Here is a 22,079-nt window from a genome sequence, read left to right as displayed (position 1 = left end):
AATCTTGAATGGGTGATAGATAATTTATGAAAACATATGCATTTGGACCAGTTTGAAAACAATATCAAAGTAGTAAATAATAGGTTACTTTTGGTAAATCAATCCTTTAAAAATATTCTATTATGCCTTCCAATTAAGCCAGAATATTATGAAAATAATCCATCCAAGAAAACATAATTTAAGCATACTATTTTAGAGTAATTTCTTATCAGAAAATATATAATATTTACATTCATTTAGTATTAATTACTTATCAGTCATTCTACAAAGTGCAATAGTTTAACAGGACTTCTGAGAGGGACCCACCTTACATTGAGGCATAAATCATGAACAGGTATTCTCAAAAGGTAAAATTTTATAATATAAAATATGCCATTGACTATGAATGAGATATTGTAAAGATAGAAGCAATCTCTTAAGGAAAGAAAAAACATAAAACCTATAAGCTATTAGCACTATGGAGGAATGTTGCTCAGAGCATCTGAATGAATAATTAAGTTTTACATTTCTTAAGTCTTCCTTTGAGTACCTAGTTTAGGAACCAGAATATAGTAGTAGCCTCTCAATAAATGTTAACTGGTTAAACTGCACATTCTTAATAATAAATGCTTCTTGAATGAAGGAAAAAAAATAGGCCACTTCAGAGACAATTTTTTCAGTTTCCATTCCTAAGTTGCATGAGTCACAAAAGGGCTGTTGGTCAAATTCCCAAAGGAAGGGAGATCATATTTTGCTGATGGGGCATAATTAATATGTACATATGATAGTCCATCTCCTGGGTTTTGGGTAATCAAGATCCCGGATAAATTCTAACATATAAATCACTTAAAAACAAGTAAACTGTAACATCATTTTGTACCACTGTGTTTTGCTGGAACTTATTCTAACAAAATCAAGAATTCCTGTATCTATGAAACAAACTACTGGTTACCAGAGAGGGAAGGGGTTGGGGCAGGTGAAATAGGTGAAGGGGATTAAGAGGTACAGGCTTTTAGTTGTAAAATAAGTCATGGGCATGTGCTAGACAGCATAGGAAATATAGTCAATAATATCATAATAACTTGTATGGTGATAAGTGGTAACTAGACTTATTGTGGCAATCATTTCATAATATGTATACATATTGAATCACTATAATGTACACCTGAATCTGATATTGTATGTCAATTATACATTAAAAAAAAAAAAGAATTCCTACCCGAACAAGTTTTTCTGAATCTCCTCTCCATTTGCTGACAATGGTAGATGCAGAAATGTTAAAGAAGGTTGTTTTACATTCCGTGGCCACAGCCTTGGCCAGTAAAGTCTTTCCTGTCCCTAGAGACACAGTGGAGAACGTCTGATTGGCATTTGAGCTTCCTTTCTCTGCTTACAGACAGAAGTCAGTGTCACAAGCAAAATAAAAAAGGAGAGCGGTTCCTCAGCTCTCGTTTGCCCCATTCTGACATCCTGATGTAAGGACAGATGAGTCAATTCATCTTCTGCATGCACACTTACTACCAAGACCAAACCAGAAATATTCGTTACCTGGAGGGCCATAGAGCAGTAGTCCTTTCCAGGGGGAGAGAATTCCTGTAAACAGCTGTGGGTACTATGGGAACAAGGAACAGTGGTGAGGTTTGGTATCTGTATGTCAGTCACACCCTAGCACAGGCAAGCTGGTGAAGCTGGAGTGAGGCTGGCTGCTTCTGTATCTATCTTATATATCCCAACTTGACTTTCACACTTAATATGAACGTATGGCTTAATTTATGAGGCTTTTTAAAGAGCAACTTTTTTTAGGGAAAAGAACGGCATATGTAGGTACTCTGCTTCTCCATTACAATAGTTATTTCTTATATGCATAACATCATTCCCCACCCCACCTCACCCCGGCCCTGAGCTCTATATAAAGACCTATCAGATATGAACTTTAAGAGAAACACTAGAACCAACAAATAAAGGTGTATGTGAATAAAGCACAAAACTGTGGTGAGCCAGGCTGGTGTAGCTCAGTGGTAGAGTACCAACCTATGAACCAGGATTCCTGGCCAGGGCACATGCCCAGGTTGCGGGCTTGATCCCCAGTGTGGGGCATGCAAGAGGCAGCCGATGGATGATTCTCTCTTATCATTGATGTTTCAATCTCTCTCTCCCTCTCCCTTCCTCTCTGAAATCAATAAAAATATATTTTAAAAAACAACAACTGGATATCTTTTTTTAAAAAAAAAAAACAAACTGGTGGCCGAAACCGGTTTGGCTCAGTGGATAGAGCGTCGGCTTGCGGACTGAAGGGTCCCAGGTTCGATTCTGGCCAAGGGCATGTACCTGTGTTGGGGCACATCCCCAGTGGGAGATGTGTAGGAGGCAGCTGATCGGTTTCTCTCTCATCGATGTTTCTAACTCTCTATCTCTCTCCCTTCCTCTCTGTAAAACATCAATATAATATATTAAAAAAAAAAAAAAACAACTGGTGAAGCCTGACATAGAAGTCACGTAGAAGTTAGGAACATCCAATGCAGACGGCATTATGAGACACGGGCTTCAAATGGGACATGCATGACTTCAGCGAGTCTCTCCCATAGTTCAAATTCAAACAATCTAGAGGGTGGGTAGGGTTGGTAGAAAACAACTAGAAGCAAAGATAATAGTAAAATTGTAACTAGCTATTAGTTTCTTGTTGATGAAATGTCAAAATCTCTATGTCATCACATACAGAGCCTATGATACCATGGAGATAGCACATCCAGAGAGCTTCAATGAGATGTTCTAGCCTGTCCAAAAGTCTTGTTCTAGAGCCACTCAGAGGACATGGTGAGTAAACTTTCACTAATTCTGAGCACCAGCATATTGCTTACCCACCAGTCTTAACACGGGAAATAAAAGGGGGGCGGGGAACACAATCCAAATGTATTGATTTTATCTCATTAGAATAGAAGCATCCAAAAAGCAGGGGCTGCATGGGCTCCGTGGTAAAAATAAATAAGTTATTGAATAAATTTGTAAACGTGACTGCAGGAGATTACAGAAAATTATTTGCAGCTCCCTCCACCAATAGGCAAAGTATATTTCTCTACCACTTGAATCTGGACTTTGCCTTGTGATTTTGGCCAATGGGACGTTAGGAAATATAAGAAGAAACTTGAAAATATAAGACTAGCTGATATGAGGAATATAAGAAGAGACATGGGAAATGCGCATGGATTGGGACCTGCCCTTTCTTGCTTCTGTCTGGGACTCTCTGCCACCATGTGAACACCAGCTTGCCTGCTGGAGGCACGTGGAAGGCCTCAGCTGTCCCGTTTATCCCAGATTTCCCAGCCTCTCCATCTTCTCCAACCATCCTGGCTGATGCCCCAGACATGTGAGTGAGGCCAACCAATATCACCTGAAAAAGAGATGGGCCAGCCCAGCTGAGCCCCTTCCAAACTGCATACCCACAAAACTGCAAACAGATAAATGATTATTGTTTCAAAGGCACTGCATTTGGAGAGTGTGTCTATTATACAAAAGCTGTCATACACTGACCTTCTCATCACCATGTTTATAACCAAACATAGAGGGTCTTGTTTTTTCTTTTTCTTCCTGTTCAGTGAATCACTCCGTACAATGACTTGTCAGCAGCAAGCAATGAGCACAACAGGCTGGCTCACTGGCCAGTGCCCTGGAGGGAGCTGCCTAGTCTTTACAACCAGTCAAAAGCAACGCCTCAAAGGATGGGTATGTGTGTGTGTGTTGGGGAATATAGATCTATGAAAACAAAATAAGTGGTCCTCTCCTACAGGAGATATTTCTACTATGGTATATTTTTAGGGAGGCAGACTAATTTGAACCAATCTACAGGAACTGACAAGTAATATATGCTTCAGTCTTAGATCTAATATTATCACTTAGAGCAGATACCTGCCTTGAAACCTCGTGTAACATTTCAAACTGCCTAGAATGGCATGGGCCTTGGTAGTCCAGCATTGCCAAAGTATAGGCAAAAGGCTAACTTGTGGACAGAAAACATCCTGGGCTTCTCTCCCTAATGGGTGTTATGACATACAGCTTGTCCAATGGATATGAATAGAAATACCCCCCAAGAGGCTTCCCATCCTTACCTTTATAGGATACACCACAGCTTCTTTGACTAACTGCTTGGCTGCATCGAGTCCAATAATGTCATCCCACTTTATGTTTGGATTATGGAGATAAATGTCCTGCAATGCACATTTGATCATTTTGTTAAAACTAATGTTTTCCTCCACAGCTGCAATAAACATGGGAGCCACTGAATACTTGACTTACAATAGGACATAAAGAGCTGGTGATAAAAAAGTTTATGTTAGATATATGTATATATGTACACTGTAATTTTGGTTCACCAAAGGGATGCCATAAGAATATTCAGTGATTTCCCCTGAAGAAGACATTGATTATATAATATGGGGTGGGGGGGGGGGAGCTCCTAACAATGGACTATACCCGTCTTCAGTTAATAGCAAACCAGGCTGATTTATGACTGTAATCAAAGAAGCTACAGAACATGCCTTCAAATTACATGCACTTTTACTGTGAAACATAGTTCCTAGCTGGTGCCTGGCCTCTCTCTTGCTCCTTGATCTCGCAAACACTTTCTTAATTTGTTGCATGAAAGAGATAATGCTCCTCTGAAACCAATTTCTCTTTTTCCCTAGTGATCACTCCCTACTTCCACCAAGAGCAATTGCTTCTACAGAATTCAAGGAAGCCAACAACCAAGCAAAAGTGAGTTTTCCCCTTTTATAGTAGAGCCCTGTAGCAGCCACCTAGGTTAATCAATTAAGGTAGCTTTTACTGATAACTCATTTACCATTTCCAAATTCCAATTTCACAAGACGCCTCAGAACTATCACTCAAGGGCCTTTCTCAGTAGGAGCTGTTTCAGGCAAACTGAATATCTAGAGTGTTACATTAAAAAGAGAGAAAAGCCTCCTTTCCAAAGTCATTCTGAGGATTACGCAGCCATCCGGAAACTATTTTTATTGTTATTTAATTTTTAAATAAGTAATACATGCACAAGCTCAAAAACATAAAAACATATTTTTTAAATGCTGGTGAGAGGTTATGCTCCCACTCCTGTCTTCTGTCCTCCCAGGTCCCTTCACCCACACGTAAGCACTTTCATTAGAGAGACTATTCATACAAGTGTTTCTGGTCACGCATAATATGCATGATCCATTCCTGGATGGGGACACAGAGAAAGGACTCAGTCTCCCAAGATCTTGGGAGAACCTACCAGGTATTTAAAGCTTGGACCTGCATGCCCACCAGCCACTCACAGATCTCGCCCTCTTCTAAAGTTGACATTGAGTTCCACATGGAGGTGTTTAATTTCCCAACAGGGAGTTTTTCCTTACAGCAATCAAGTGTTATTAGTTAGAACTCAACAGGGTTACCTCACGAAGTGGTGAGCTCCGCGTCATGAAAGCATTCAGAGGCTGATGACTGCTTCCCATGGTACTGTAGGAAGGATTCCAGATGGAACCCTTTCAGGACACTTCCACTCTACAACTCTATAATCACTAGTCATGTTATCCTTTTGCAAAAACAATAATGAGACTATTGATTTTTGTGACCATAAAAAATATTTTTCTCTACTCTCTTATGCATCCCAATTACCACAGCCTGGCTCAATCCCTCATCCTCTCTCACTAGTAATAACTTCAGAGTTGGTCTCCCTATCTCCATTTCTTTGATATCCATTCAGTACACTGTCATCATAACAAGCTATCTATAAGCACATTTGAATACCCCAGTCTCAATGGACACCTTTGAAAGGCTCCCCACCTGCTGCAGGCAGGTCCTCCACCCTGGGCCCTGTTCACTGGGCCCTTACTCAGGAACCCTGGCCTCTCTCTCCAGCCCCCTTTCCCAGCACTCCTTGCATCTTACATTGCTCACTGGAAACACTGCTTAATCAATACAATTTCACAGGTATGTTCCTTTTCCCAGAAAGTTCCCCACCATCCGTCTTGTACTTATTTCCTGGATACCTTCTTCCCTAACACTTGCCCTCCCTTTGGCACAAAACACTCCTTTTTATGCTTTCGAAGTCCACCTTCCACTGGGATGAGAAACGCTTGCACGCAAGGACTGTGTGATTGGGTCACCTTTGCATTTCCAGCCCCCGCACATGCCTGACACATAGTAGACATGCAGCAAACAACTGCTGAACTGAAAGAGAGCTGAGCTGCAGACGCTGAATTACTCAGTCACAGTGCAGCTTTTTGCACCATTTTAAACATCTGTCGGAGCCTGCCTAGATTTCAGTCTTCCATGAAGTTAGAGAAAGTCTGCTCCAACTCAGGAATCTCTTCTGTTCCCAAGGAACTTGCCCAAAGTCACACAGCTAGAAAAAGGAGGATTTAGACATCAAATCCAGCTCATCCAATTCCAAAGCCTCTGTCATTTACCAAAAGACTTCCCTGCCTTTAGATTCTGGGGGGCAGGCAGCCTTGAAAACTCGGTAATCTAGATAGTAAGCTCTTTCCTACTAATCTTGTATTTCATGGAAATTTCCACTTGTGAAATCATCAGACTCCTGACATCTCTATTTCCAGGCTTTGACTGTTTAAACAAGATGCAGACATGCTCTTTCCTTCTCTAAGAGGCTTTCTTTCTTTAACTCTTGGCTCAGCCTAAAACCTTTCACCCGTCTGTCCCTTACTTTCTAAGTCTTTTTGGTTTTCTTGGCCTCTATAGTGAGATGGTGGGCTTTTTATATTGTAATTTTATGATTCTATAATTTATTTATCATGCATTATTGTGCCTCTAAACAATATGAGTGCCTTTGCAAGTGGGGGTACTTTATAAATAAATGATCATATTTATTGTTATTAATAAAAGAAGCAGCCCACAATGCTCCAGGAGCTCCAATCCACCTCTGTAAATTGTGAATTGAATATCTGATCTTACCCGGCTCACCACAGCTGCCAGCTCTCGCATCTCACTGTTCATGCCAATAAATGCACTCAGAGGTTTCAGCAGTCGTTCCTGATGATGGGAGCAAAACACCTCATGTTATAACATTGCTTCATAATTTAGGAAGAAAAAGAGGGCATGGATCACAGTGACACAAATGGTGGTGGATTGCTATGACCTTCTACCCGATCTCAAGGTTTCTTTGACTCAAAATTATATCTCTAAAGTTCTTCTGGACTTTGGCAGTTTACAAGATGAATGACACATTTTAGCCACTTACTGCAGGGTCTGGGTCACACTCAAAGCTGTTCGAGCCAAGTTCGCTGGTTGCTCCTTTGATAGCGTCTGTGAGCAGCCCTTGGAACTCAATGATTTGGCCCTGAAAGGGAGTAATGGTTTATTTACACCATTAAAACTTGAGGAAAGACTATCCTTAATAGCTCGGCATCATTAAACCAAGACACATTAATGTTCCTTGGTGTGTAGGCCAAACTGAAAGTGAAGCTTTAAAATAACCTGCACTAATAATGAACAAGGTAATTTCCTGAAGTGAGGGCACTCTAGAAAAAAAAAACCAAGTTGTAAATAAATTCTTCAGAATGAAGTTGGTTTAAGTGGAAATTCACAAGCATTTTTCAGTTCCTGACACAGACCATCTGCTTCCTTACATGTCTATTTCCCTATACTGTCTCCTCCTTTTGGAACATTACACACACAGGAAAGACTCATTGGCCCAAAAGTAATGATAGTTCCTATTTACTATGGACTTTCTCAGTAGAGTACCTGGCACAAAGCTACCTTGCAAGGATTATTTCCAATTCATTTTTAAAAATTTTTAAATACTTTTCAATTACAGTTTATATTCAATATTATTTTGTATTAATTTCAGGTGTGTAATATAGTGGTTAGACAATCATATACTTTACAAAGTGTTCCCCTCTTCTCCCCCATATTTCCAGTACCCACATGGCATTATACATAGTTATGACAATACTAGAGGCCCAGTGCACAGAATTCATGCACAGGTAGGGTCCCTAGGCCTAGGGTCTTCTTTCATTCCACGCCGCCCCCTGGTGGTCAGCGCACATCATAGCAAGCAATCGAACTCCTGGTCTCCAAGTCAAACTCCTGGTCTCCCTATAGAACTCCCCAGGGGACACTTTGCATATTAGCCTTTTATATGTTTAGATTATTGACTATTTTTCTATTCTGTACTTTACATCCCCATGACTATTTTGTAACTACCAATCTGTACTTTTGATTTTTTTTCTAAGTCTTACAGTACTTCTGCTAGTCAGGTGTGATAGCCTAGTTTCATAGAGGGAAATTCCATGATCTGCCCAGGGCCACACAGCTAACAAGTGGCTTCAGGCCAGGATTCAAACCCAGATACTTGTCTCTCATACTCCCTCCAAATCCACCTTGTCTCCCCTCTAGGAAGAAGGAAATAGTAAGGATGTGTGCAAAAACAAATAACAATAATTATAGTTGGCATTTATTGAGTGTTTATTGTGTGCTGGGCACTGTACTAAGACCCTTCATTTATTATGACATTTAAAGTGACCCTATGATTATTTCCATTTTGCGGCTGAAAGAAATGAGGTTTAGAGAGATTGAACAACTTGTCCAAGGCTACACAGCTGGGAAGGTCTGAGCCGGGGTTTGAACCTAGACAGGCTGATTCCAAAGACATTACCTTCAGGAGCAACATGCCTATTAAAGTTGCAAAGGGGGCTGGGGAATCCTGAAGCTGAGGGCCCTACCATGGCAATGAGAGACACACTTTGGAGATCAGCCTTCTGGCCATACACCCTCATTCAGCTTATAAACATCTGAAATGCTAGGAAGAAAATCATGTACATTTACCCCTGAGGACATTTCTGCTGTGAGAGAATTTACAGCCAGACTCTTCCAAAGGTTAAGTGCTGGGTTAAATAGTCCCTTCCTTATGACCTGATCAGAAACATCCATCCATGTGAACTTGAGGCATTCAGGAGAGAAACTAATGCCACAAAACTGCTAGGCACAAAAGTGGCTGAAAATACAATGAAAGTAGTGAAGGTAACCAGGGATGTGTTTCTCCATGGGAGACACAGATTCAAATGGTTTCTCCAGCAATCACTCATATATTTGAGGCCCCGAAAAAGAGTCAGTTCAGGCCAATGAGACAGCTCCCTTGATTTCCAAGGAGATGCCCCCAGGTTCCTCTCTAAATATGCACAACCCAGAGTTGAGTATGGCTGAGAAGTGTTGACTAGAAGTAAGAACTTGATCAAAGAAAGAAAAGTAAGATGACTCTTAAAGAAATACAATTCTAGAAGTTACAATCAAGAGATATGTTGGTGTTGATGCTACTTCTCATTTCCAAGTGACATGTTTTACCTGCCTTTTGCCTACATTCACCCAATTTGGGTCTTTTCTTTTGAGAAACTATTATTTACAAATCAGGACATGAGGTTCGTCATGAAAGAGGTAGGATATCTATCAAGGACAAGATCAATTCTCTGTCAACATAGGTTCCATGGTTCACAGGAAATTACATTCCAGGTGAAGCCTTACCTCCAAGGAGAAAGGTGACACTACTAATCAACAACTACTGACAGGCAGAAAAGAATGAATGTGAGGCCCTTTTTTTGTGGTTGTTAATCCTCATCCGAGGATTTTTTTCCATTGATTTTTAGAGAGAATGGAAGGGAGGGGGAGAGACAGAGAGAAAGAAACATGGATATCAGAGAGACACATTGATTGGTTGACACCCACACGAGTCCCAACCAGGACCAGGGATCCAGCCTGCATTGGTGGTATGTGCCTTTGACCAGAATCGAACCTGGGACCCTTCATTCCACAGGCCAATGCGCTATCCACTGAACCAAACCAGCTAGGGTGAGGTCACTTCTTAAATATTGAAGAACAGTCATGCCAATGTTTATTATTTTAATCACAGAATTTTAAGCTGAAAGGAACATTAGAAACAATCTCTTCCAAATATCTCAACTTGCAAATGAGGAAACTGAGCTCCTTAGAGATGAGGCAGTTCATTCAAGTCCATTCATCTAGAAGGAAGAGTCAGACCAGAACCCCAGGGTTCTAATCCTTACCTAGTGCTCTTTCCAGTTCACCTCACAGCCAACCTTTGGTCATTACATAGTCAACCTTTGATCATTACATAGTAACTTTTCTGTTTGACAGAAATAACATTTTTATTATCATTTTTTTAAAAGAAAAGGGGATTTTCCCTTTCAGTGTCAGGTTCATGAGTTCCACTCACTCTTTGTGGACGGACATTTTCTCCTCCACGGCCTCTGTTGATTCCTGATATAGTTAAGCCAAAGTCGGCTCTCTCCATGCCAGTGTTATTGACAACCTCCTGAAGAAAGAGGAAGACAGGTAGAAGTCAAAAGGGACATAGAGATGCTGGTTATAACTGCCTATTCCATTACCCCAAATCAAATGGCAAATGCTGGAGGTCAGTTCTGTAAATGGGGAACCCCATGTGTAATTCGGCCACTTCTGTGCAGCCCCAAGATGAACTAATAATCTACCTGTGCCACATGGAAGAAGCTGGCCTTGGAAACAAGCAGCTTTTCCAATGTCTCAACCCATTCCCACTTGCTGGCTTGTCTTTTCTCCTGGGACCAAAAGTGTTTGTGGCCAGGGGTGCTGAGTTTGAAAAGCAGCAGCCAGCCAGCTCCTGGGGGATTTATCTTCTGCCCTTCCACTTCCCTTCTGCCTGAGTCAGACTACAATGACCAGACCACCCAACCTCTTTGAGGGTGAGAGATTCCTTTTGACCAACTGACGTTTGTGATTATTTCTTTCTACCCCCCGGGATATCTTTGGCATTAATTATGTTTCACAGTCTCTATTGGTTCTGTTCCCTTAGAAATCTGGTATGTTTTGTCCTAAACCAGCAATCTCTAAGCCTGGATCTCCCAAATCAGGAGCTGCTGGTCTCACCTGCCTGCTGGACTCTCTCCTCTTGCTCCCCATCTCCCCCAGAAAGTCCAGTGTGGAGGTCTGGGATGGGGACCAACCGTGTCACTTCAGAGAAATCCAACAGGAGACTCTGAGGCCAGCCACACCCAAGACAACCTCTGGCCCATATCTAGGAACCCAGAAAGGTGCTTCAGGACAGGAAGGCCTGCTAACTACAGTTACCTCAAATGGGAGGATGGGACTCTGCAGCAAACAGGCCCTCCTGCCATGCCCAGGGCTCACCCCTCGAGGGCTGTCACCCAGCACTCAGACCAGGGGAAAGGATAGGGAGGGAGGAGCCCTCCCACTCAAAGTCAGAAACATTAGGAAGACTAGGAATTTGCTTGTAGTTTTAATCCAGCGACTTGGAAGAAAATCTACAATTTAGCGAAATCATACAGCAATTTAAAAAAACGTAGGTCCTCAAAAGAAAAAAGTGACTGTTTTCTTGGGGCTATTTCTCAGTCACCTGCTTTTTTACCAACACCAAGCAAAGCTGTCCTGACCTGTTTAGGATGTTCCTTATAGAGGTGTTTGGCTTCCCCTGGCTTCCCCACCGTGGTTTTGGACCGTGGCCTCAGCTGACTGATCATGGGAAGATTTTGACAACTGTCATTCATCACCCTAGGGGAGGAAACAAAGAACTTGAAGGAAATTATTCTAACCACTTAGTCTGAGGTAACTAAACAACATGTGGAACACACAGAGTTCTTGAAAGATAGACAGGTATACCACAATAGGGCCCTAACATCTGCACCCCTATCCTGTCCATCCAAGCCTGACTCACTCACTCTACCCATTAGATTCTTGCAAGACGGAGCTAGAGGGCCACCTCCTCCTAGAGGCCCCTGACTTACTCTCTGCATTTCCCTTTCATGACCCATGGCTTCAGCCCTTCTATAAATAGCTTTCTTTTCCTAAAATGCTTTACAAACATCCTTCCCTTGTTTCTTTCCACCTCCACCCAGCTCCCACTCCCCCTTCCCTCTGGAAGAGCAGGGGAAAGGCACAGGAGGAAGGATCCTCCACCCAGAGAAATGAGCATTGGAAAGCCTAGGAATTTGTCCATGGTTTCAAACCAGTGTGCTGGGTGTGCTTTGTCTACTTAAAATACCTCCCATCATACTGTGCGCGATAGATGCCAAAAGGGGCTAATGGAAGGAAAGCAACCTTACCACATCTGTTGTCACAGGTCATTCATGTTTATAAAACAAATTTTCACCAGAATTGTATACTTCAGGCAAAACGAATTGATGGGGCTGGAAGTCAGAATTAGTGGCTAACTGAGGTGGTGATGGGGGGTATTGACTGGGGAGGGAGCCTGCTGGTGGACTGCCAGCAGTGGTAGTTATGAGTATATATGCCTTGACTGTATCTATGTTATACATCAGTGCAGAGGTAAAATATACTTGATCCCTACACAGATACCCACATCATCAGGTGTTTGGTTCTCTCATTCTCTTGCCCTCTCACGTGAGGTGCATTTCTAAAATTTTTCTCCCCCTGTGCTAAATGGTCTCAGAGAGCTGCCATTTCAACTCCATTTCTTTGTGAGAAAGAAAAAGTTGGTCATGTCTACTATAACCATATAGCTATTTGGCCAGCGAGACCATCTATGCCAACAATACCACCAGTGTCCACACGTGGCAACGACAGTATTGGGCCCAATGGGGTAAATGTCATGAGAGGAACAACTGCCAGTTTACCAGGGCATCTGTTTTTCATCTGTAGATTAGGAACAAGAATGGCTGCCCCTCAGGTCTTTTGCTGGCACAGCAATGAAAATCTATGAAATGAATACCAGACATTTCATAAGTGCAAACCCTTGTGAATAGCATTGATTTAAATGAAGTAAGAATAGATAGATGATGATGAAGATAGATAGATAGATAGATAGATAGATAGATAGATAGATAGATGATAGATAGATAGATAGATAGATAGATAGATAGATAGATGGATGATAGATAGATATAGACCTATAGAGAGAGTTAAATTTGCCTCAACACCCTGTGGGGCTATAAGGAAACAGGAAGCCTATTTTCCCACTGGAGGCAAATGATTCACAGATTTGCTTTAACATAACCAAAACCAAGTGTACTAATGTGCAAAGCAACACAATTCCTTTCCAATCAGCTCTAAGGATTGTAAAATTCTTTCTAATATGGAACCAAATTCACCCTGTTAATTAACTTCAGTCGCTAGTTCTAGGTGTGTCCTGTGGAATTTTGCAGAGAAGATCCAATCTCTCTCTAGAGAGTGACAACAGCTACTGCATTATTGTAGGGACCACCCCCACCCCAAGTCTTCTGTTCTTCAAACTAAACATCTCCAGTTTCTCCAGGCATTCCTAAGGTCATCTGGCTCCTAGATTCTTACTCATCCTGGGCACCTTTAATCCAGTCTTCTGACCAGAATAGAGCCACCTCCTACTTTCCAGACTATTTCTATTGATGAAACCCAAAACCACATTAGCAGTCACACTACACTGTTGACTCACACTGCATCTGCAGTTCACTCAGATTCCTAGGTCTCTGGTTTTGTAATAGGGGAGGTATTTGTTGTGAATCTTTGGATAGAGTTTAAATCATATTTCATTAAATTTCATCTTGTTATTTTGGGCCCATCTCCTAAATTGTCAAGACCTTATGGCATCCTAATTCTGTCATCCATCACATTAAAGAAGTTTTCCTTCTTGGGGTCAGCTGCAAATTTCTAAGCTGGGAGCTTGCTCTTTGGTGTGAGATGAAAGAATTAGGAAAAGGCACTTTCATCTGTTAGTAGCCAGTCTCATGATACAACCTCTCATTTCAACAACTGTCTTTGCGTATAAAACTGTAAACAAACACCATTCATTATTTTCCTAGTTATCCATCCTGACCCCAGCCATTTGCTATCCAACCTTCATGCTTGCGGGTGCAAACACCTACTCAGAGGAGAGCTGAAGGAACCCCAAGCCATCAACCTCTATCCCAAAAGGGAAGCAAAGCTCTCCAATGACATTCGCTCACAGAATGTTCTGCCAGGTAAGGAATGCTGAGCTAATGTCAAGCATGAACGTATGGCTGAAAAATAATCAGAATCTAAATGTGTTCCCCAAAGCCGGCCTCTTAAAATGTTCTTCACTGGGTCTATACAGAAGTACTTATTTATTACCGAAGTCTGACTAGCTTTATGGCAACTATAAATAAAAGAATAACATTCGGTCAAAACAATAAAACATTCCTAAAGAATAGTGCAAAGCAAAGGTAGCCTCAGGCAGCATATTATCACAAAGCTTTCAGGGCTCCACAGCCATTTTATAAATGATGCCAAACAGTCCTGTGAGGTGTCTGACCCTTCCTTCTTAGGCTGCACACCAGGGACTGGAGTCACAAGGGCAAGGAACTTAGTGGGGCACATGGAACTCATACCTCCTAAAGGCCTAATGGGTTGCTTGTGATTATAATCTAAGTTTTCTTCCATTGCATTCTCAGATTTAAAGAAATTTTGTTCACTGACTGAATGGTTGTGGGGCCCCTACTAAAACCCCATTTCAACCTTCCCCTAAGGTTTGGGCCTTATTATAACAGAAAAATCTACAGGCCTTCATGCCCCAAAGCTATGCCGTCCTTGGCACCCATGCCCTTGCACTCCTGGCCATTTCTGAACAGGCTCTGACAGTGGGTGTGAGTTGGGAGTGGGAAGAAGGGAATGCGGAGGACACTGGGGCAAGAGTGGTGGGACCTTGTGTCTCCCCAGAATGGTCAAGAGACAGAGGAATTCCATCATATGCTGCAAGTCCTAAATGAGATTTGGATTTGAGAAGCTAGAGAAAGGAATATAAGATGAGTGCCAGAAAAGGAAGGCCTGATTATCTTCAGACAGGTCAGGACATGTGCGTGCACAAAGAAACTCAGGTATGATTTTAAAAGGGAAAATAATATTTCTTGGGTGCTCAGTATGTGCAGGGAACTCACTATGTGTCAGAAACATGCTCCTAGCTTGTCAGAAGCAGAGCCCAGAATTGAACCCAGGTCTTTTCATCTCTGAGGTCCATCCTTTTCAAACCACTGAGCCGAGAAAGAGCATAAGTGGGTGTAACTATTCGCAGTAAAACCAGGAGAACTGACAGACATTGGCCCATGTCCTGGACATTTGTAACATGAGCGAACACATGGCTGGGGCCACTTAAATCACATGACCACAGCCTGGCGCTGCTGGTAGACAGTCATGGAGCCACACTGGAGCATCTTCTGAAAGGGTCCCACAAACTCCTAGAGTTGAGTTGATCAAGATGAATTACCATTTACTTTACCTTCTGGCCTTCCCTCCACTTCTTGGTGGTAAGTTACTTTCTGCTGCAGCAAAACAGATATTGGGAGGAAAAGGAAAGAATTTCATTTTTAAGAGAAAGTGATTTTTCAAGTATGTTTGTCCTTTTACATTGCTTTTAAATTTGTGCAACAGCCTTTTGGCATTTAAAGACTCTAAGCTACTCTTATTTAGAGAGAAGTGAAACTACCAGTGAAGAGAAAGAAGCCCAGGCTTCCCAAATGTTTCCAGGTAGAGAAAGACCCCAAAGGCCTTGGATATTAAACCTGTTGGAGACCGTGGACCTAGTGACAACTCCAGTATGGGCTTAGTTACCATTTCATTAGGTTTTCATGAACTTGAAAATATTTTGCCTTGGTCTGTGGGACACCAATACAATTCCATGAGTCTGGCAGGTACTGTTTATCAGTCGTACTCTGCCAGTTTACCTGAACATAAAGAGTTAGTGTTCATATCCCAGGAGAAGGCATTTCCAAGCTAGATCAGAGCTGGCAATTTAGAAATCAGATCATGTCAATAATAGGTCTAGTGTCCCAGTGAGTCCTTGCTTTCTCTGCCATGACTCAGATCCAGTAGCCAAGGGCTCTGAACCCTGCACTGGAAGGGAGTTTAGATAAAACACCTCTCTCTTAGACCTCTTCCAGCTCTGAGATTCGGCCCTAGCTATTTTTAATTGACATTCCTCTTGATTTCCTGGTCCCCACATGAAATGTTAAAGTCTGTGGCTTAACGAGTGCCTTGTAAACAGGACAATGATCTCCCTTGGTTTATAATTACTTCCCCCACTTACAGACTTCTAAGTCAATGTTACTACAAAACATAGGGCCCTCACTTTAGATCTTTCCTCCAGCCAGCCTCCTTGACTGTTAACCTATACTGGGTCTTTGCAAAATATTGATCATTATCTGGATTGATGGCTTTCTAAAGCATTTCATTATCTATACATGAGCTATTAGCTTCACCAATACTCATTTTCATGTTATTTTCAAGATAGATAATAGGTCTTCCTAGCAAGAAAAGAATCTGTCATTTATCCTCTTCTAACAGCTCTTTCCCTCTCTACAGAAATGAAAGTAATGTTGGGCTTCTAAAAAGAACCTGTAAAGTATATGATTGTCTAACCACTGTGCTGTACACCTGAAACCAATACAAATATTATTGAATGTAAACTAGAATTGGAAAAAAAAAAAAGGACCTGTGATACTCTGAGGTTTTGCCTTCATTGTCCTCAAACATGTTCCTCAAACAAATGCCAACATAACTAAAGGAATGTCCATGTCCACAGATCATATTTAAATTGCACTGAATTTAAGGGAAGCTACGGGATCTGTCTGGTCTAGTCCTTCAGTACAGCATGAGGGGCACCATCTATCTGGGAATAAAAGGAGGAGGAAATGCTAATCTTAAAGATGAGATAAAGTTTTATTTCTAGAAAATAGCCATGTACCTGTGTCTGGTGCCTTTTTGATAATTTTGGGGTATTTCTGAAATTTTATAAAATAATAGCTCTCATAGTCCATCAAAATAGTTTCAAGGTCAACGTTGTCGCAAACTTCAAAGCGTCGTAACCCCAGTTGAGCTTCTTGCTCTAAAGCATTAGCTGTATCGATATATCTGGCCATTGCACAGAAGAAACAAACAAACAAACAAAAATTAACCCTGAGTAGAAAGATCAAAAGCAAACAGGCATTAAAAGTCCAGAGCCATTATTGTTTAAAACGTTTTTAGAAGTGTTCAGTCAAATAAGTCAACTATGAAAATATCTTGTGATTTACCTTTTCATTTGTAGCCAAAAGTGGGTATTTACCTCTTTATTCATTTTAGGCAACATTTGACAATTGACAAAACCCAAATTCAGCCCCAATAGGCACGATTTGCCCATCATTGAGGCGATTTAAAAGAATATGTCATGAGCTCTGAAGAAAATTCCCACTATATATTGAGCAACATCACGGAGGAAAGTTGATATAAGAAGATGTCATCCAGTTGGATGTATTATTTCTGGTAATTTTTCCATCAGTCACACATTCCTACTTCTAGGTGTAAGTAGTATCTTCACCATAGGTTCTTCACTGTCATTTTTAACCTGTTTCGTTGAAAAGCTGTCTGACTTAAGTAGTCTTAGCAATAAAAATAAGTGCCTCGTCCCACAACCCTCTGAAAGTGGAAAGACTCTCCAGCCCATACTCTTAGTTAACTTGTTTATAAAAGCAAGGACTCTCTCCTGACAAATGTGCACAGATTAGCAGACAACTTCAGGGGTTTATCAAAAACCCAAGATTAAGAATTCCTACTACAAGCTGTAATTCCTTCTGTTTGACTTGAATCCAGAAGGTAGAAGGAGAAAACTTTTTTATCATTGTTATGCTCTCTTCCCGGGCCCAGATTCAGGCCAGTTGGAAGACTGAATTTTGTTAAAGAAGGTTATGATTGCCCTAGCCGATTTGGCTCAGTGGATAGAGTGTCAGCCTGCAGACTGAGGGGTCCCGGGTTCGATTCCAATCAAGGGCACGTGCCCGGGTCACGGGCTTGGTCCCCAGTGTGGGGCGTGCAGGAGGCAGCTGATTGATGATTCTTTCTCATCATTGGTGTTTCTATCTCTCTCTCCCCCTTCCCTTCCTCTCTGAAATCAATAAAAATATATTTTAAAAAAAAGAAGGTTATGATTATTTCCCATGACCTTGTTAATTTTAAAGAACTTGCAAACGTCAACTGGCTGTACTCAGTCAGCTTCTATACTTACTGATGACTCACCTGGCTTCTACATTCTGTCTTAATCCCCATTTTACAGAGAGATGAGCTAAATCCATTTTTCATTAATGACTTTTGTTTAGTATGAAGTAATATATGCTAATTTAAGAAAAAAACTAGAAAATACTGATAAGTCAAAAGAAAATTCCACCACTCATAGATAATGACTGTTAACGTTTTCTCTATCTTTCCAAACATTTTTATTTTTATTCATTTTTTTAAATATATTTTTATTGATGTCAGAGAAGAAGGGAAAGGGAGAGAGAGCTAGAAACATCAATGATGAGAGAGAATCATTGATCGACTGCCTCCTGCACGCCCCACACTGGGGATCAAGCCTGCAACCTGGGCATGTGCCTTTGGCCAAATCGAACCTGGGATCCTTCAGTCCGCAGGCCGACGCTCTATCTACTGAACCAAACCAGCTTGGGCTCCAAACATTTTTAAATGACTAAATACACATATATTTGCACTTGTAAGCAAGGAAAAAAAAAGGAAGATAGAAACAGAGACTATAAATGGCTTGTAGTCTTTACTTACATCGCACTATATTCTAAACTCTTTCCAGGATCATAGAGTTTTTACTTTAAAAAAATTATACTAGATAATGGCAGGTCCCGTGTTTCCTAAACTAATTGATCAGAGAAACAAAACTGCTTCCGTGTGTTCCTGTTTCACTACTTGAGTTTGAATGAGGTCTGAACTTGATAGGGTTGGCAGGAGCCACTAGAGCTTCTTAACCAACAGTGACAGGACAGGACCTCAGGACAAGCAGTGAGCACTAATAAGCAAGACACAGCAGGAGAGACAGAGGCTGGTAACAGGCTCTGAGTCTGAGGGGATGCACATGTGGTGCTACGAGGACCTGTACCATGACCTCCACTGTCTGATCTCACCAATTTTCCCTCACACTTTTGAACTCTAGTCTTTCTGTTTCCCTAATTGTTCAGTTATTCCATGCCTCTTCTTCCTCTTTGCTCTTGCCTAGGATGTCCTTGTCCATCACATCTGTCTATTGGCATTCTACACATCTTTCACTGTATGTCAGCTATAATTAAAAAATAAAAATGAAAAGAAAAAGGCCAGCTCATATTCCTTCTCTACAAAGCTTTCTCTGATTGTTTATTTCAATCCACAATAATCTATTCTCTTTGCTGAATTCTTAGTATTTTTTAAAGGCGAGAGTATTTTTCTGACATTGATATGTCCTTAAAAATACCTATATTAGCCCATTGGGTGTAGCTCAGTGGTTGAGCTTCAACCTATGAACTAGGCAGTTATGGTTCAATTCTGGTCAGGGCACATGCCTGGGTTGTGGGCTCAGTCCCCAGTAGAAGGCAGTTGATCAGTGATTCTCATCATTGATGTTTCTATCTCTCTCCCCCTTTCTCCCTTCCTCACTCTGAAATCAACTTAAAAATTTTTTTTAAAATATCTACATTATAGTTCACTTTTCATCTTGATAATCCATTCATAAGTCCCTTACCCAGCAGGTCTCAGGGAATATTACTATAAGTAAAATTTTCATTGATTCAAGATGCAAGGAGCCATCTCATGGCAAAAAGGAGAAATGCATGTTTTGTTAACACACAGTAAACTCTTTATGCCTTAACAGGTAGGTGGCAAAATTTCCCCCCCTGGCCAGTTATAAGATAGGCATTGCACAGAAAAGAGCTGAGCATAGGTCATTCTGGTCAATGCAATTTCTTTATTTTGAAGGAAGAAAAACAGGATTAAGAGTATTATCTTTGTGTACATGGCCAGCAGTGGGACTCTGGGAAACTCACTGGATAAAGGACTTAAGCGTAAGACAGGAAACCATAAAAATCTTAGAGGAATCCACAGGCAGCAAAATCTCAGACATATGCTGAAGCAGTATCTTCACCAATACAGCTCCTAGGGCAATGGAAACTATATATAGAGAAAATAAACAAGTGGGACTACATCAAAATAAAAAGCTTCTGCACAGCAAAAGAAACCATCAACAAAACAATAAGAAAGCCCACTGCATGGGAGAACATATTTGCCACTGTTATCTCCAATAAGGGTTTAATCTCTAATATTTACAGGGAACTCATACAACTTAACAAAAGGAAGATAAACAACCCAATCAAAAAATGGGCAACGGACCTAAATAGATACTTTGTGAAAGAGTATCCAAGAGACATATGAAAACATGCTCAAATTCAGATGCAAATGAAAATGACAATGCAGTACCATCTCACACCTGTCCGAATGGCTATCATCAACAAATCAACAAATGACAAGTGCTGGCGAAGATGCGGAGAAAAAGGAACTCTCTTGCACTGCTGGTGGGAATGCAGACTGGTGCAGCCACTGTGGAGAACAGTATGGAGTTTCCTCAAAAAATCAAAAATGGAACTCCCATTTGACCCAGTGATCCCACTTCTAGGAATATATCCCAAGAAACTAGAAACACCGATCAGAAAGGATATATGCACCCCTATGTTCATAGCAGCACAATTTACAATAGCTAAGATTTGGAAACAGCCTAAGTGCCCATCAGCAGATGAGTGGATTAGAAAAACTGTGGTACATCTACACAATGGAATACTACATTGCTGTAAAAAGGAAGTAACTCCTACCATTTGCAACAGCATGGATGAACCTGGAAAGCATTATGTTAAGCGAAATAAGCCAGTTGGAGAAAAATAAATATCACATAATCTCACTCATTTGTGGAATGTAATGAACAACATAAACTGATGAACAAAAACAGATCCAGAGACAGAGAAGCATCGATCAGACTGTCAAACCTCAGAGGGAAGATAGAGGAGGGTGGAGGTAAGGGGGAGAGATCAACCAAAGGACTTATATGCATGCATATAAGCCTAACCAATGGACACAGACACCAGGGGGAGTGAGAGCATGAGCAGGGGCATGGGGCTGGGGGCAAAGGAGTGATAAGGACACATATGTAATACCTTAATCAATAACGAAAATAAAAAATTAAAAAAGGCCTACACTAACTTCAAACCTGAATGGGAAAAGGTGTGTATCACATGAGCTGGATAGCTTTGTTAATAAAGTTTTCAAGTACATAATACAAAAAATACCTAGATACATGCGGCAATAAAAGTGTGTGTCTAGGTTGCTGAGGATGGGGCAGGGACAGGTAGAGCACAAGGGATTTTTAGGGCAGCAAAGCTATTCCATATGATATGACAGTGGTAGATACCTGACATTATGCATTTCTCAAAACTCATGGAACTGTACAACACCAGAGTGAGCCCCGATGTAAACTACGGACTTTAGATACTAATAATATACCATATACAGTATGGTTCATCAATTGTAACAAACGTACCACATGAATGCAGGATGTTAATAATAGGGGAGACTGGGCAGCATGGGGGGTTGCCCACATATGGGAACTCTCTGTACTTTAAAAAAAATTAACTGTAATTTTTAATTGATTCCAGAGAGAGGAAAGGAGAGATGGGAAAGAGAGAGAGAGAGACCTCAGTCAGTTGCTTCTTCCCCCAGCCTGGGATCAAACCAGAAACCTAGGTATGTACCCTGACCAGGAATCAAACCCAACACCTTTCAGTGCAAGGGATGATGCTGCAACCAACTGAGCCACACCAGCCAGGGCCTCTCTGTACTTTGTGCTCAATTTTTCTGTAAATATTAAACAGCTCTAAAAATAAAATCTATGACTTGTTATTTAAAGGGTGTATCTGAAAAGGCAGAGGTCAGAAAAAGAGAGGAGTCATCTCTGTAAATATTTGCAATGTAACATACCCTTCCTGTGTTAAATGATGCAAAATCAAAATAAGAAGATTTTTTCGTCGTGCTTCTGTCCTCATCTTGCACTGTGAACAAAAAGGAAAATTTAGATCAGATGACAATGAGATATAACTCCTTTTATAGCAAGAAACCCTTGAAGTTAAAGGTACCAGTCAAAACCAAGAAGCATGACTTAAAGGCTGGAAGGCAGTTTGGCATTTCTTGGGATATATAAACTGTTTTTCCATTGCTACGTTCTTTTGTTAATCCTCACCCAAGGATATTTTTTTCGTTGAATTTTAGAGAGAGTGGAAGAGAGAGGGAAAGACAGAAATGTCGATTGGTTGCCTCCTGCATGAGCCCTG

General features: G+C 41.1%; 1 protein-coding gene across 1 annotated transcript in view; it reads right to left on the bottom strand.

The window, feature by feature from the left end:
* KATNAL2 (katanin catalytic subunit A1 like 2) overlaps nucleotides 1–22,079 on the bottom strand; it is a 65,786-nt gene that overhangs the window by 17,091 nt on the left and 26,616 nt on the right. The window contains exons 2-11 of the mRNA XM_081096535.1: nucleotides 21,730–21,800; nucleotides 16,661–16,827; nucleotides 15,197–15,239; nucleotides 11,406–11,523; nucleotides 10,193–10,291; nucleotides 7,205–7,303; nucleotides 6,919–6,996; nucleotides 4,083–4,181; nucleotides 1,528–1,591; nucleotides 1,199–1,317 (exon numbers count right to left, since the gene is read on the bottom strand). Coding sequence (XP_080952661.1) covers nucleotides 1,199–1,317; nucleotides 1,528–1,591; nucleotides 4,083–4,181; nucleotides 6,919–6,996; nucleotides 7,205–7,303; nucleotides 10,193–10,291; nucleotides 11,406–11,523; nucleotides 15,197–15,239; nucleotides 16,661–16,827; nucleotides 21,730–21,800 — 957 coding nt within the window. The remainder of the gene's footprint in view (nucleotides 1–1,198; nucleotides 1,318–1,527; nucleotides 1,592–4,082; nucleotides 4,182–6,918; nucleotides 6,997–7,204; nucleotides 7,304–10,192; nucleotides 10,292–11,405; nucleotides 11,524–15,196; nucleotides 15,240–16,660; nucleotides 16,828–21,729; nucleotides 21,801–22,079) is intronic.

This window comes from Myotis nattereri, assembly GCF_964212035.1.
Source record: "Myotis nattereri genome assembly, chromosome: 8".
Lineage (NCBI taxonomy): Eukaryota > Metazoa > Chordata > Mammalia > Chiroptera > Vespertilionidae > Myotis > Myotis nattereri.
Note: the sequence above shows the minus strand (reverse complement) of the source record. Positions and strands in the feature narration are given on the sequence as shown.